Source organism: Myiozetetes cayanensis, unplaced genomic scaffold, assembly GCF_022539395.1.
Source record: "Myiozetetes cayanensis isolate MyiCay16 unplaced genomic scaffold, myiCay2020 scf1, whole genome shotgun sequence".
Taxonomy (NCBI): domain Eukaryota; kingdom Metazoa; phylum Chordata; class Aves; order Passeriformes; family Tyrannidae; genus Myiozetetes; species Myiozetetes cayanensis.
In genome coordinates, this window is record NW_026086604.1 from 32,196,629 (window position 1) to 32,212,600 (window position 15,972).

At 39.2% G+C, this 15,972-nt stretch overlaps 1 protein-coding gene across 1 annotated transcript in view; it reads left to right on the forward strand.

Annotated features, from left to right (window-relative positions):
* The window catches only part of SLCO5A1 (solute carrier organic anion transporter family member 5A1), a 73,588-nt gene that overhangs the window by 21,782 nt on the left and 35,834 nt on the right, over positions 1–15,972 (forward strand). Inside the window, exons 2-3 of the mRNA XM_050318933.1 lie at positions 9,410–9,542; positions 15,615–15,841. Coding sequence (XP_050174890.1) covers positions 9,410–9,542; positions 15,615–15,841 — 360 coding nt within the window. The remainder of the gene's footprint in view (positions 1–9,409; positions 9,543–15,614; positions 15,842–15,972) is intronic.

Consider the following 15,972-nt stretch of genomic DNA (forward strand, 5'->3'; position numbering starts at 1 on the left):
CTATGAGGATAAAGACCACATTTTAAAGCTCTGGAGGTTTTCATAAAATGGTGGTGGTGTCCTTTAGCAAAAATAAATAACCTCCGTTGTTTATAACTGTTACACATGGATGGAAATGTTTTTCAGACTCTTTGACCTGTAATAATATTTTCAGTATTGTTTCAAATATATTTCTCTGCATTTCACTTTGCCAACTGTCATTTAATATATTTGTTTATTGGAGCTATTGCAGCTTTCAGCCTTTTTTAATGTAGAAAAATAAGTTCTTTAGCAATACAGTAAATGTTAATAAAGCTAACAGGGTCATCTGCAAATTACTGGAATAATGTGCTTTTGCTTACAGGCAAATTTTCGGTCAGATATGAGTAATGAACTGTAATTCCTGTTGTTTCAGTTGAAGGATAAAAATATAAGTGCAATTTACAAAGGAAATAAGAAGAAATGCTGTTTGGCTTGCCATTCCTTGCAGTCTGTTAGAAAGAGGTAGTGAAGGGAGAAATGATCACCAACATTTTCAATAATTAACCTGTGCCTCCTAGGCAGAAACCAATTTTTGAAAGGAAATTAATTCTGAGAGAATATGATTGAAGTAATTTCTCCCTTTTTTGTTCTGTTTTCTTGCTGGTGGGACAAAGAAAAAGTGAATATATTCTTTGACTATCAGCACCTAACCTTCCATATCAGTAGATATTTGATCTATCTTCGCTACTTCCTCACATTTTCTTTCCTAGGCACAAAAGATCTGGTTTTGAATAATGATAAAGTATGCAAGAATACATGTCAAACCTGCCTCTGAAAAACAGATAATTGCATGCCATTAGCTGGTTTGTGCACAATAACTGGTAAAGCCCAGATCCGTAGACCTTGGGTATTTAGTGTATTTAGTGTATGTAGATTTTGCTAAGGAATCGTTTCTTATTTCTAGTTCTTCCCATGGTACATGATGGCATACTCGAAATATCTGGTCCTACGCCAGATAAATCTCACCCTGCTTTTCCTCCAGAAGTGGATACATTCTCCCAGTTCAGAGAAATGCGAGGACCTGAACAATATATTCCTGTTGGCCTGTGCTCTTGGACTACCTGAAGATTATATCAACCAAATTACAAATAAAGCACAATACAAATATTCTGAAATACTCTTCTGGGCTAGGTTCTGCTAGTTTTGTAGCTATGGACATGGGCTTTATTGCTGTGATTTAAAATTTCATATTTTTTTTCTTATTTGTGATCTAACTGGTGAGGTCTGCTTGAAGGCCAAATTTCAGCTTTCACAGCTTGATATTTTTCAGTTATAATAGCCTAAAATAAAAGGGTTGACATGCAAGTGAACAACCCAGCCTCACTCTACTTTAGTCAGAAGTAGTGCTAAAGAAATGAAAATTAGTTTTAAGAAGTTGAGATCAACAGAGTCTGTAAGCACGTGCCTGGGGATAATCCCTAGTGAAAATTAAATGTGTATGTGTTGCCTCAACTGCCAAACCATTATAAAAAACCCCAAAGCCAAGCAATTAAAAGGCAGAGATGAGATATTCCCATTTGACATGACTTAACGGAAAGAATGACTGTGAGTCAAGAGGCTGCCTCAGTACCCTAAAGACAGCCAACAGCTTCAATGTCCTTGTATTAGGAACATCACTGAGTAATAGCACAGAAGTGCCAAATCCTTCCTGCCTCGTGAGAGTAGCCACACTGACTTCAAGAGTACTCATAATGCAAATGTTAAATTCACTGCTGTGGATTTAGCTCTTGGTGTTTGAATGAATGGGAAATAATACAGTGAAATTATCTTAACTAGTTACTTCTTGAATTTGGGACGTTAAAAGTTTTTCAAATAATTTGGAGTAGTAGCTTGCTTAGGATTTGGGTTAATAGTTATACCCCATAGATAATTTTCTGTATGGAAATGAGCACTACTTTAATGACATTTCATTGCTTTGTTCTGTGGGGAAATCAAAACTTTGGAATGCTGACAGATTAGGAATTCACAAGGAACCGAGGAGTCACTCAGTAGGTGTTAACATGAATGGTCAACGTCTCTGTCTAGTTCCCTTAATTAAAGATATTCACAAAAGAAAACATGTTTAAGAAACATACTCTTTTGAAAAGTCAGGGTTTGGGAATTTACACCTAGTGAACTTCTTGGGTGTTTGTAATGCAGGATACCAAGAGAGACTTGAAAAACTTGAAGATGTGGAGCTTTCTTGAGAACTGATTTCCAGAAAATAACAACCAAGGGCAGAGCTTTGCCTTTTTGTTTCATCTTTGGACATTCTGACTGTTCAGCACAGATAGTGTGTGCATCTCTCTGAGACCTGAATTTCAATAACAGCACTTTTCTATACCAAAACTTACTCTGTATGGAAAAAAAAGAGTGTTAAGAAAGACAGTTTCGATTGCTCTTTTATGCATTTAAACAGTTGTTGACACTTCTGTTTTTTAAAAAAACCCTGTCTATTGAGGGAACCAATGCCTCTGAGTCTGCGGAAATAATGTCAGAGCATCTTTGTTTTCAGTTTAGGTTCTGATCATGCGAGTATAGACATGTTTATCTTTGGTCACGCAAACAATTCACATCTGTGGGGACTTCCCATATGCTTGAAGTCCAGAATAGTTGTATGTGCTTTTGGAATACCATCACAGAAAGTTCTTCTGTTAGAATTGGTTTAAAAACTGATAAAACTGAGAAAACCTGATTTGCTTAATTATCCAATCTAAGAATTTCCTCATGCATGGTGTCTAAATTCAGTTAACCAAACTGATAGGAAATTGCACTCAGAAATTGCAGGTGTTTTTATTAATCTCTTACAGCAGATGTGTCTTTTTCATATTTATTTGCTAACCACAATCATGCTTGGTAATATTATCAGCATATGTTTATTTATAGGTGAATATAAAGAGAGAAAAGACAGATTTTGAAGAAAACTCCCAAATAATATATGTTGTGTTCCAAACAGTTGTCTTTAAAGAATGTGGCAATCTCCAGTTGCCCCATGGGTTTCTACTTCTAGAGGTCTCAGGTTTTAGCAATAAAGAAGTAAAGACTCTCATTTAAGCACTGGAGTAGTTTTTCTTGAGGCAATAATTTCTTAAGCCAAGTATCTCTAAGGCTGAAATAACATGATACAAGTGTAAGCCTTTCTTCTTTGTTATTTGCGCTTATTTTCAGATTTTGGATTGGATGCACACACCTGTTTGTACTGTAACCAAAAGACAAGTACTGAGTCTGTGAAATTTTCGTGTAAATTGAATTGCTTTGTAGGCACTGTGACCCCACAGGATGGCAAGTGACTTGGAGCAGCATTACAGTGACAGTGTATACAAGAGGCATACTTTGAGATAGCCTTTGTTTTCTTTGGGCTTATTTTTCTGGGGTTTTATGGTGATTTTAGAATTGGTTCCAGTGAAAAGGATTGTAATGTTTTGGAATATGACCACAAATGGAGAGTACAAAGCATGAAGGACCTTAACTGTTTAAGTCAGGAAATGATGTCTTGATACAAAAGATACCTTAGTTATAAAGCTGTAATAGAAAAGTAAAAATCTAATGCTTTTCTTCAGGCGTTGGCAAGTCACTGGACATATTTTATTTATTTTGACTTCCAGCATTTTTCAATAGAGTGTTAAGCTGGACTATTCATTTTTGTTTGCATAGTAGGCATGTAAAATTTAGTTATGCTTCTCTATACAATTTGTCTTCCAGATCTGTGGAATCTGCTTGTGAAAATAGTGCCAAATATATTCTATACAAAGATCAAGGGAGGCTACAGAGCGGTTTTGTTGCTCTGTTTATTGTTTTGAGTGGAGCACTGGATCTGAGAGACTATTAAAGTTGTAGTAACACTAATACAGTTTGAAGGGAAGTGATTTAAAGATTTGAACTGTACATTATTATCTGAACTACAGTAATGCTCAAAGCATTGTTTTTTCCTGAACAAATAACCACATTAAAGAAAAAATCCTAAAGCATGTATGGATAGGCTTGGTTGTGTGTTCATGAAGAAAAGAAGGAACTGAACCAGTTTCCTGACTTAAAAGCTTCTGAGAAGTCTGCCTGGCTTCTGCTCACAACTCAGTTTTGTAGCCTCAGGCTCAGTGGTTAAACCCAGTGTTTTTTGGGTAGCTTCTGTGTGGATGAATTTAGACAGAATGGGGTAAATATGCCTTTATGAATGGGAGCAATGCTTCTTTGAAAGCTCCTTTATCTTTGTTTTTTGTTACCCCATCATGGTGCCAGGAACATGAGAGGAACAGGGGAGAGCTGAGATATGTTCCCCATTGAAATCTGTGCCTACCACTTTTTTAGTGTGGGGAAACCAAAACCTGCTCTTTACCCTAGAGAAAATATAGTGCCACTTTTCCAGTGACAGCATAGTACAGCTTCCCAAAGAGATGTGCTGCTGGTAGGACTGGCGAGGGTGTTACGGTACCATAGCATGGTAGTGCTTCTTTTGCTTGCAAAATCCCAGAGAGTAACCCTGTGACTGTTGTTTTTAACATGTAGCCTTCTAAATTTCCTGACACACAAAGATGAGGATTATATAAAGTTGAACTTGGATTTCTGTTTAAGTTCACTCCTCAAGTTGTAAACAGGTAATCTGTAAGCACACGGCTTTTCCTGCAAATTCACATGAATGTTTTCTTTTTGTTGCTGTTTTTATTCTACTTTGTGCTGTTTTTTCAGGATGAATGTTGTTCAGCAAGTAGGAAACTGAGTTATTGCTGCAATGAAGTAAATTATACTTCTGGACTTCCCACTCTACTTCACAATTATAAGGGATTCATTTTGTATTCTGCAAAATCTATTAAAATTGCTGTACTACTCTGACAGGAAAAACATGCATATACATACATGTATACATGTATGTGTATATGTAATATACCTTCAGAATGCACACTGTAGCTTTTACAGGATTTTGCAAATTCTAGACTTCAGTTGAAAATAGAATAAAGGTCAAATTCTGCCTTACACATGTATGAAATGAACAGTTGTACTATGGTGATGTGCTGCCAAGATTTGAACAATGGGGTCTTTCACAAATGTTCCTTCTCCTCCAGTGATAAACTCTGTGTGGTGTCATGTGTGTGCACACAGAGGAGATGAGAGGACCTGAGCAATATATGCCTTTTTTTTTTTTTTGCTTTTTAAACCAAAGTGGATTTTTTTTGAACCCAGAAACCAGAGAGCCTGTAGTAGCTCACTGATGTGTAGTTTCTGTTCATCTGGGCACAATATGTGACTTGTAACTTTAATTGGTACTAGCGTGGCTAATATAAAGAGGCACAGTCAGAGAGTTAACTTAAGGATTTGAGGGTACCACAGCAACATATGTTATATATTCCCATGTGTAGAGCCTGTTGAAGATATCATTTGGTGTGACTAGAAGAAGAAAAGGACATTCACAGTATTTTTATGACCCCTGTCTCATTATACTTCTGTATGCAGGTAGATTAAAAAAAAAAATAAAATTGGCAACAAAGTTATTTAATACATGTGATGTGAACACAAGAGATTTTCGGACCTGTAGCAGATTCAACCCGTCTTATTGTAGTCATAAAGACTATGCTGCAATAGGTTCTACGTAAAGCTTTCTCCTGTTGAAGAAGAATCTCTGTGAATAAAAGCAACAGACAGTATAATAATTTTGTCAAAGGTTGTCACAATGGCAGCATTCATTGCAACGTGTCCCAGGATAAACTTTTTGGTGGAGAAGAATGACATTGTTTAATCTTATTTCGCATTGGTAGGTAAATTCCATGTGTGACTAGGTTACTGTTTCTTTGACTCCCTTTTTCTCTTCCATCCAACTTACTGAATCTGTTTCCAGTGTGGTTTCCTTTCCATATCACCCAGTAATCCTGGTGGCCTAGCTGGGAATCAAAAACATCTTTATTTCTGAACATAGCTGTGAGGGCTCTGACCAGAATTTCAAGGGTCCAAGATGCTGGAGTAGCCTGCCAGCTTAATGCGTGGAAATGGCTCTCCCTTCACTTCCACTGCAAGGTTTGGAAGTTCGTGGCAGATTTTTTCAAGTACCTAATTTTAAAATATCAAAATCTTATACTTGCCATACTCGATCTTTAGTCCCATTTAGAAGTCCAAATCAGTTTCTTGCACTTGGTGTCCAGTTTCTGATAGTGACCATTACTATGTGCTGAGAAAGATGCTGCAATGTAACTTAAAATTGCAATTGTGGAACTTTTCTGCTCACATTTCATCCTACCATTGACCAGGAACATGGAGACTCTGTGTTTTCTGAAAGATTCTTAAATTTACACGTTGTCTGTAAATTGTATTTAAAAAAAAAAATCTTGAATCCTGAACATCATACAGTAGTTTAAAAATACTTCTGAAATTGTCGACAGCACTTCCACCTCTGAAGTGTAACAGTGTACACTGTTACTTTTATCTTTACTGTACAGCATGTCTGCTTGCAAAGAAAACACTCTGAAGTTTTCAGGTGTATAAAATACACTGCTTGAGTAGTGCTTTGAAGCCTAAGCAGTTGCTGCATTCTGCTGGTTTCAGTGGTGGAACTAAAGCTGAATTAATGCAGTATTAAGTATTTTTTTTGAATAAGGAAATGAATGGATTAGGTCTCTCTTTTACTCACTTCATGTTTCCTCTGTAAAATTTTTAGAGATCTGAGTTTGCTGTAGTTATTTGATTCAATTTTCCTAGTAAACATTTGTAGAAAAAAATTTATTGTAGGGTATGGAGGTTGTGGGAATGTGGAGGTTGGTTTATTTTCCCTCCTCATGATGTGAATTTTGTAAATAACAGTTACTGTGGCATTTATCTAACTACTTGCTGCTAAAGATCAGTGTTTCAATGTCTGATGGAGCATTTTAGGCATATCAAGTCCAGTAGGGAACATGGCTGGAATAAATTTAAACAGTGAACATGGTCTGAAAACAGTTATGCAAAAAGGACTTCAGCAAAATCTAATTATTTAAAATTGCAGTTTCATAAAACCCAAAAATGTGTTTACAAAAATGTAACCTAAAAGTACCGCAGAAGTGATAAACTCTGTAATCAATTTGTCGTCTTGAAGCATTTTTTACTATAGGCAGTTTTACCTTTTGTGGTAGCTTCTGTAATTATTTTTCTCTGCAATGTAGCTCTCAGCAATCCCTTTTTACTTGTGAGAATGTTCTTTTTCTTCATTCTCTTATTTCAGAGTGTAAGATGAAAATATGCAAGTTACTTTGGTATAATGAGGCAGATTTAGTAATTTCTTTTCGCTTATTTTATCCATGAGATATAATTTACTGTAATTGGCAACGTAACGTTGGTAACATTGAAAACTCAGGCTTTAACAACTCAATTATGCTTTTTCAGCTGCTGCAGTCTAGGATTCAGCATGCCTGATTGAGGGTGGGACCAGAAAGGATGGAGTCTACATACTGCCATGGGGAGTGACTGGTCCACAATAACCGTGTGGACATAGAGAGAGTATTACAGAGAATTAGATAATTTTCATGTGCTACTAGAGGATGTGCAGCAGCTGATCAAGTGGTGGTGTGGTGCTGCAGCTCAGGTTTCAGTGGTACAAGGCACACGAGTAGACAGCAGAGAACATCCTTTCCACCCCCTTGCCTTTTGTGCTTACAATAAGACAGTATGGGAAGCAGGGCAGAAGCATCATAAAAGGATGCATGATGCATTAAGGAAGGAAAGAAATGGATTGGAATGGAATGGAACAAATAGAATAGAACAGAATAGAACAGAACATTTCAGTCGGAAGGGACCTACAATGATCACCTAGTCCAACTGCCTGACCACTTTGGGTCTGGTCAGGATTTAAAGCCTGCTCTTAAGAGCATTGTCCAGATGACTTAAATGCTGCAAGACCTGGGGCATCAACCACCTCCCTAGGAAGTCTTTGACCACCCCTCCTTAAAAAAGTGCTTCCAAATGTCCAGTCTAAACCTCCCCTGGTGCAGCTTTGAACCATTCCCATGTGCTGGATACCAGAGAAAAGAGATCCATACCTCCCTCTTCACTTCCTCTCCATAGGAAGCTGCAGAGAGCAATGAGGTCATCCCTCAGCCTCCTTCTCTCCAAATTAGACAAGCCCAAATTCTTTAGATGCTCCTCATAGGACATGCCTGCCAGCCCTTTCATCAGCTTTGTTGCCCTCCTCTGGAAACATTCAAAGACCTTCACAAGCTTCTTAAATTGTGGGGCCCAGAACTGCACACAGTGTTTCAGGTGAGGCTGCACCAATGCTGAACACAGCAGGATAATCACCTCTTTTGAGCAGCTGCTGACGCTGTGTTTGATGGACTCCAGGATGGGGTTTGGCCTCTTGGCTTCAGGACACACTGCCAGCTCCTACTGAGCCTGCTGCCAACCAGCACCCCCAGATCCCTTTCTGCAGGGATACTCTCCAGCCACCTTTCTCCCAGTTTATACTTGTGTCTGGCATTAATCTGTCCCAGGTGCAGAATCTGGTGTTTCAACTTGTTAAACTTCATACCATTAATCACTGCCCAATGCTCCAATCTATCTAGATCCCTCTGCAAGACCTCTTGTCCTTCAAGAGAGTCAGCAGCCCAGTTTGGTATCATCAGCAAACTTGGTAATGGTGCATTCAACTCCTACCTGCAGGTTGTAGATAAATGTACTGAGCAGAACTGGCCCTAAAATTGAGCCCTGAGGAACAGCACTGATGACTGGCCACCAGCCAGATGTCGCTCCATTCACTACAACCCTTTGAGCTCTGCCCTTCAGCCAGTTCTTCGCCCAGCACACCGTGAACCCCCTCATCCCACATCTGGACAAGTTGTCCTGAAGGATGCTGTGAGGGACAGTATCTAAAGCATTACTAAAAACCACATCCATCACCTTTCCTTCATCCACTGGGTGGGTGACCTTGTCATAAAAGGCTATCAAATTAGTTAAATAGGACCTTCCTTTAGTAAACCCCTGTTCTGTCTAATCTCTGTTTGATTTCTTAATTTCAGTCATTTTTTTAAACACTGTATTAGACTGATGGTAACTAATTTGGAATGTTGTACTTTGCTCTTTGATGTTTCATAAAATTTTTATCCCTTGCTAACATTAGTTAGGTTTTTTCTATTTATGTGTTTAATTTTTATTCTCTTTAAAGGAAATGTTACTAGATATGAAAAATTTTATCCAAGTCAAGTATGCTTTCCATCAGAATACCAAAGTAGCGTATACTTCTGTGATTTGACTGAAAGCATACAGAAAGCAGTAATTTCCTTATCAATATGTAACTTACGCAGAAGTTGCTGCCTTGGTTGCTGAAAAGAGACCTGAAAGTTTTAGGGTGCAAAACTTGCTGCTTTGAGAAGCATCATTTACTTTTGGATTTTATGTATAGATAAGTAATGAAACATCAATTTTATCGATGTATGACTCTGACCCTTTATTTCCTCAGCCATCATGTATGTAATGGGAGCACTCGGACCTGCAGCTGGATACTTGCTAGGAGGACTTCTTATTGGCTTCTATGTTGATCCTAGGACAACTGTTTATATTGATCAGAGTGATCCCCGATTCATTGGAAACTGGTAAGGACCAAGCATTTTTCAAAACTACTCTCTAAATTGCTGGTAGGGAATTTAGACAGGTTGGAAAATTGTATCCCTGGAGGATTTGTTTTAGGTTGTAGAAGGAGGCCAAGGAAGACGATATTTCTGTCAGTTACTACACACTATCCTCTGGCAGAGAAGAGAAGTTTACCGCAGAATTGCACAGGAACAGTGCATGTAAACTCCCCTGCTTTGGCTGCTCCAGGACTATCTCTGACCACATGAACTCTGACTGGCAATGCTCAGGGATGATGGGGTGGGATATCAATATTGCAGGAGAGCATCGAAGATCACTGCTGCCCAGAACCAACCCCTTCCTGCTGGAAGATGAATTAATCCCTTCTTTGATCTTTCAGAGGAGGCAGCACGAAACACTGAGCTCTGGATGGGTAGATAAGAAACAGTAGACTTCATTTGCCCCAGTCCAGGAGAGGGAGATGGGACGGGGTCAGAACATGTCCTTTCCAGTCTTTGTTTCTCAGGGTGATGGCTTGTGTTTAGGCAGCAGATGATGTAAACCATCACATTGTTCTCTAGTACAGAGTAGGCTTCCAGCGGCACCGAGGTGTAACAGCTGTAATTGTGAGCTGGTGTCTTCAGGCAGACTTTGAGATGTGGCCTCCTTGGAAATGGCTCTTTGAGGAAGTGGGTCTTGAGGAGGCTTTAACTGCCTTTTCTTAGATAATTCATAAATCTACCTTGAAGCTTTCCTTGAAGCCCAGAAAGGACTGTTCACTATCCCAGGAAGAGACTTCCACTTTGTAAGTGCAAGGCACAGTGTCAGTTCTCATGCCCTGGGTTACTGTTTGTCACTGCGCCATTGCAATCAGTCTGTAGCTTTTTCTGTTTATTCTGCAGTGATCTCACCTGAAGGTTTGATGTGAAAAATTCTCTCTTTGGAGTCTTCTTAAACCTTTTGAAATTTAGTCCTGCTTTATTTGTCTTAGTCCAAGAACATTGCTGTACAGAACTGTCTAGCTGAATTTTTGGCAAGAGGAGGGAAAAAAGGGTTAATGTGTTCTCATGTATCCACTGGCTTATCTCACTGAAAAGATTGTGAATGTGCTTCTATGTCGAAAACTTGCTTAGAGTATTCTAGGATAAAAGGTTTGAAACCAAAGCAAAATATTATACATTCTTCGCAAAACTGTTATGTTTCATGTGCTTTTAAGGACATGTCAGAACTGGTAATCAGCATCTAATCAATACTTTTTGACAGAAATCATGAACAGACCCATAAATATGTTTATTAATTGAAATCAGTGGGGCTGTATGATTGTGGGATAATCTTTTTTTAATCTGTAACTCAAGCACTGATATAACTACCTTATTGTGTGGGTATACCTGTGTGAGTTTTAACTCATACAGGTCCAGCAAAAGTAAAATAGCCAAAGCAGCACAGACACATCAGTTTGCTGCTTCTTAGGCCACTTGTACCGGGCTCTGTGTCACAACAGATGGATGACCACTGCTGGTTTAAACCTAGCTTAGATATATATGCAGTGTTGGTGTAGCCACATGTGTAAGAGAGGTCAGGCAAAAAAAACCCTGTTCTTGCTCATGAATTACAAGTTTAACCATCCATCCTCGAATGAGTGGCAGGAATGGATGCATAGGCAGGATGGATCCCTGGCACCTGGTGGGAATGCCGCAACCACCAAGCTCCATGGCAGAACTGGTGGTAAGTCACCTGTGATAACCATTTCCGTGGGCAGGCTTTGAGAATGTCTGTTGTACCAGGCCTTGCAAGCAAAATAGGAGAAAAAGTCTAGTTTGTGTGTTCAGAAGATTTCGGGTCAAATTGCTAAATGGATTTTATGTGTCTCCAAGGTTTAATGTCACTTGAACGAGTATCTTGGTGATTTCAACTTTGCACAGGGGTGCAAATATGACTGAAGCAATGGCAGGAAGTCAGCTGTCATTGGATCTCAGCAGGCGAGTTATATTCTAGGCAGCATAGAAAAGTCATTCAAAGTTTGCTTATTCCATCATGTTGATTAAATCTGTAGAGTATGGCTTTCTCTGAAGGATGTTCCAGGTCCTTTTACTACTTTTTCATTTTTGACTATCTCAGTTCTTTTCTCTCTTAAATTTCTAAGGAGTATCCCCTGCTATCAGATCTCTGGTGGTTTGTTGCACCGTGGTGGCCTCTCATAGAAGCTTATTGGCATTCATAGCATCTACATCTCATTCTCTTTACTCTTTCTGAAGCTGTGTCTACCAATTAAAATGAAGATTCCCATGGTGTGAGGGTTAAACCTTTTTCCCTTGCCACTCACTGACTGCCTTGCTGTAGATAATTCTGGAAGTGTAGACTTTCATTCTACTGAAATCTATTTTCTGGGACTGTGACATTTTCTCCTTGCGGGGAAGTGCTGCATAGTCAAGTTTATTTTTATTTATGCAATTTAACAATTTGAAATGTAAGAGTAGTCTAGCACTTACTTCAGCTGACACACTTTTTAAAAGTAGGGCTCAGTTGAGATAAGTTAATGGGAAGTCATATGTGAGATTTTCTGGGTCTTGTCTCCTTTGAAGTGAATTAGTGTCTTTGATTCCTATCTTTTCGTTGTTATAGTTTCTAATGTAACTTATCATGGGACCCTGAAAAATTTCCATTGTTAAAGGAAGTAATGATTACAGACAAAATAGTGAGTACAGTAACTATGATACATGGCTAATAAAAAAGCAGTATAGCCTATTTTTTACTTAAGCTGTTCCTTTCTAGAAAGTTTATTAGAGGACACATAATTCAGTTTATCTCTCATAAAACCTGATAAAGTAAGTGGTTGTTTTTCAGGGTTATTTCTGATCTGATTCTTCCTTGAGTGTCACAGGTTTATGCTCCTGCGTTTTGCACACCTGGGCTTTCTGTAGGTGCTCTGGGCTAAATTACAGGCCAGCTGTCTATGCCAACCTATCAAATGTTTAAAACTGCTTTTTATTCAAATGTGGTAACTGTAGGGATACCTGTTAGAAATCATTCATCATGTTGTTGTCTTTCAGAACTGTTAATGTGCTATATAGGGACCTCATTAGCTGTGGAGTAGCCCTTGGCAGTCTGTCAGGTGCTTTGAATCCAATTTTCTTTTGCCGATGCTTTTCTGAGTGTTTTCCTAGGACTGAATCTGGTTAATACTTGGATCTTTCTGTATAGTCTTTCATCAACATTTCACAGAAGAAGTTTAAAGGAATTCCTCCAGCACTGTCTGGTTCTTCCTTAGCTGTAATTGCTTTTATTTGAGGTCCTAAGACTTGTGGAGATGCATTTGAGGTATTCTGCATATTTTCTTTGACTTTAAAAGGCAGAAAATCAAGAGTTTTTAATTAATACAGATCCTGTTCTGACCTCTCAATTTCCCATTGTAGGTGTCCTTATTATTTTTGATACCATCTTTTGTCTGTTTTCCAATTCTTTGATATATCTTGAAGAAGTTGTGAAGTGTAGACAGTGCATATAATTGCATCCAGTGCTGCACTCGTGACACCTCCAGCGTTTGGTATGCTATCATAATGGTCCCTTTGGATTTGAATTTCATCTCATGCTACATCCTCTGTTGTTTCCTCTCGAGTGGGTGGTTGCAGATTTCTGCTTACTATTGCCACAGATTGTTTCTTTGATCAGTGTCTTTGCAGCTTATGCCTTTGAGATCCTGAAAGGGATGTTACTACATTTATATACAGTCTGGTGATTTATTCTGTCTGACAGTGCTGACTAATCCTCCTAAAAGTCTGCTTTCTAATCCATGTATGTTATCAGCTAAAATGAATGAATAGAGGATTTTCTGTTTACATAATATCAAAATTAGTCAAAACTTTCAGTCACTTATATTTGCCTTGCAAAAGCTTCGTGTAAGCTTCTTCTAACAAAAATGGTGTTACACAGGGCTGTTTGTTTGTTGTTAGCCTGTGTTGTAACCATTTACCATACAAACCTTTACACATGCCTTTGTTGAAAAATACAGTTGCAATATCTTTGCATTACAGATATGAGGCCAAATGTTTTTTATTTTTTGTGCAAGTAATCCTGTTTTCTCAGAACTTTTAAATGTTTAAAGTTTGAACATATATATAATCAGTACTGTAAAGGTTGTACAAAAATATATAAAAATTGTTCTTGTATTTGGTTTGTGTGGCAAGGTTTTGCTAGTGGAGGGCCTACAGGTGTGGCTTCTGTGAGAAGCTTCTAGAAGCTTCTACTGTGTCCGAGGGAGCCAATGCCAGCTGGTTCCAAGAGGAGGTTGGCCAAGGTTGAGACCGCTAGTGATGGTGGTAGCAGCTTTGGGATAGCATATTTAAGAAGAGGAAAAAAAAAAGTGTGCAACACCAGAAGTAGTCAGAAGAGACTGTTCTACATCCTCCTTTAGAGTGATGCAGGGCGCTGGGTCGGTTCATAACGCTTTGTCTCTGTTGCTCCTTCCTCCGAACACTCTTGCCTTGCTTCAGCATGGGGTTCCTTCCATGGGAGACAGTCTGTCATTGACTGCTCCAGAATGGGTCCTTTCCACACGGTGCAGTCTTTCAGAAACAGAATGCTCCAATATGGGTCCCCCATGGGTCACATGTCCTGTCCAAAAACCTGCTCCTGCGAGGACTTTTCTCCACAGGCCACAGTTTCTGCCAGGAGCTTGCTCCTGTGCAGGTTCTCCACAGGCTGCAGGTGGATACTGTGGCTTTACCCTGGGCCTGCAGCGGGATCTGTGCACCTGGAGCACCGTCTTCCTTCCTTCTCTCACCTTGGGCCTGCACCCCTGTTTCTTTAGTATTTTCTAACTCCCCTCACACAGTTAATGTGCAGTGTTTTTAACCCTTCCTTAAATAAGTTATCACAGAGGTGCCACCAGCATTGCTGATGGGCTTAGCATTGGGCAGCAGTGTATCTGTTTTGAAGCTTCTGGAGCTCCCTCTGTCCAACATGGGGACAGCTCATGGTGTCATCTCACAGAATCACCCCTGCAGCCCCCACCCTGCTACCAAAACCTTGCCATGTAAACGCAGTACAATGAGATTAGTCTATAGTGAAAACCGCACTTTCAGTGAGTGGTACTCTGTGGGGGGGATTCTCAGGTTGTCCTTCTTTGTGGAACCATCTGTGTGAGGTTATTTATCCATGTTTCCCTTAGTCTTTCATTGCTAGAATTCAGAGGGGAAGTTATCTGATACCCCACTATCAGCCATCTGGCTGCTGACTCTAGTTCCTCTCGAGAACTTTCTAGTTAGGCCCTTTTGCCCGTGTGTGATTCTGTGGCAAAGTTCATGATGCTTTTTGGCTGCCAGGAGGATAACTGTATGCCTTCAGCCTGGAGAACTCTGTCCTGTATCCATATGTTGTCCTTCCTGTGGGTACGTCCCAAGTCATTCCTTGGGAGCCAAGGGATCATTTTGGGGTTGTTTTTATGTCCCGTTCTTATAAGGTGGAGAGAAGAGGAAATTCTTTGTGAATGGCTGTTTTGGGTTATGGTTGCAGAACAGAGCTGCAGAGTTTGGGGCATAAACCCTGACCTGAGTTGTAGCACATCAGTTGTTTACAGTCAGGCTTTGGGAGCTTGTCATTGTGAAGGGAGAGAATTGGGCAGTCAGGGCAGTGAGAGGTAGGCACTGAAAGGAGAACAGATTTAGCCCTGATGTATCTGTGTGGACATTTTATCTTCTCATGCCCTGGATAACTTTTTTCGTGTTCTCTGGAGGAATACTGTATTGTTTTACTGGGAATTATCCAAGAAAGGCAAAGTAAGAGTGAGTATCTAATTTTCAGCACTTGGTACTGAATATATACCAAAAATGAAAATTTGCAGGAACTTAGAGCTGACACTATTTCATATTTGGTGGGTTCTGGATAAATACCTTTATCAGTAGACAAGCCAACAGAGACTTCTTCTAATTAAGGGGTTTAGTGCAGTGAAGGCTCTCCCCACTCCAATCCTTTACTCTTATCATATTTCATATTTTGCAAATGTGTCCTTCCAGCCAGTGCAGCCTCTGATAATCGCTTTGATTTTTAATTTCATGTAATGTGTTGGCTTTTATTTCTATTCCTGTCTCCTTCATTAGGTGGAGTGGATTTCTCCTTTGTGCCATTGCAATGCTCCTTGTCATATTTCCCATGTTTACCTTTCCGAAAAAGCTCCCTCCTCGACATAAAAAAAAGAAAAAGAAAAAGAAAATTAATTCTGATGATGTTTCAAGTGATGATGATGTGATGAAAGAGAAGACAAATAGCAAAATACAAGCAGACAGTGCAGTTCCTGCCTCTATGGGATTTGGAAAGAATGTTAAAGGTGAAGTTTTTCTTAATTTTTAAATGCTTTAAATTTTGTATGCTAGGATTGTATGAGTGTAATTGAAGGCAGAGTTTTGACGTCCTGTATTTAATAATATGTTTTACTGTTGTGATTTTATTGAACAGTCG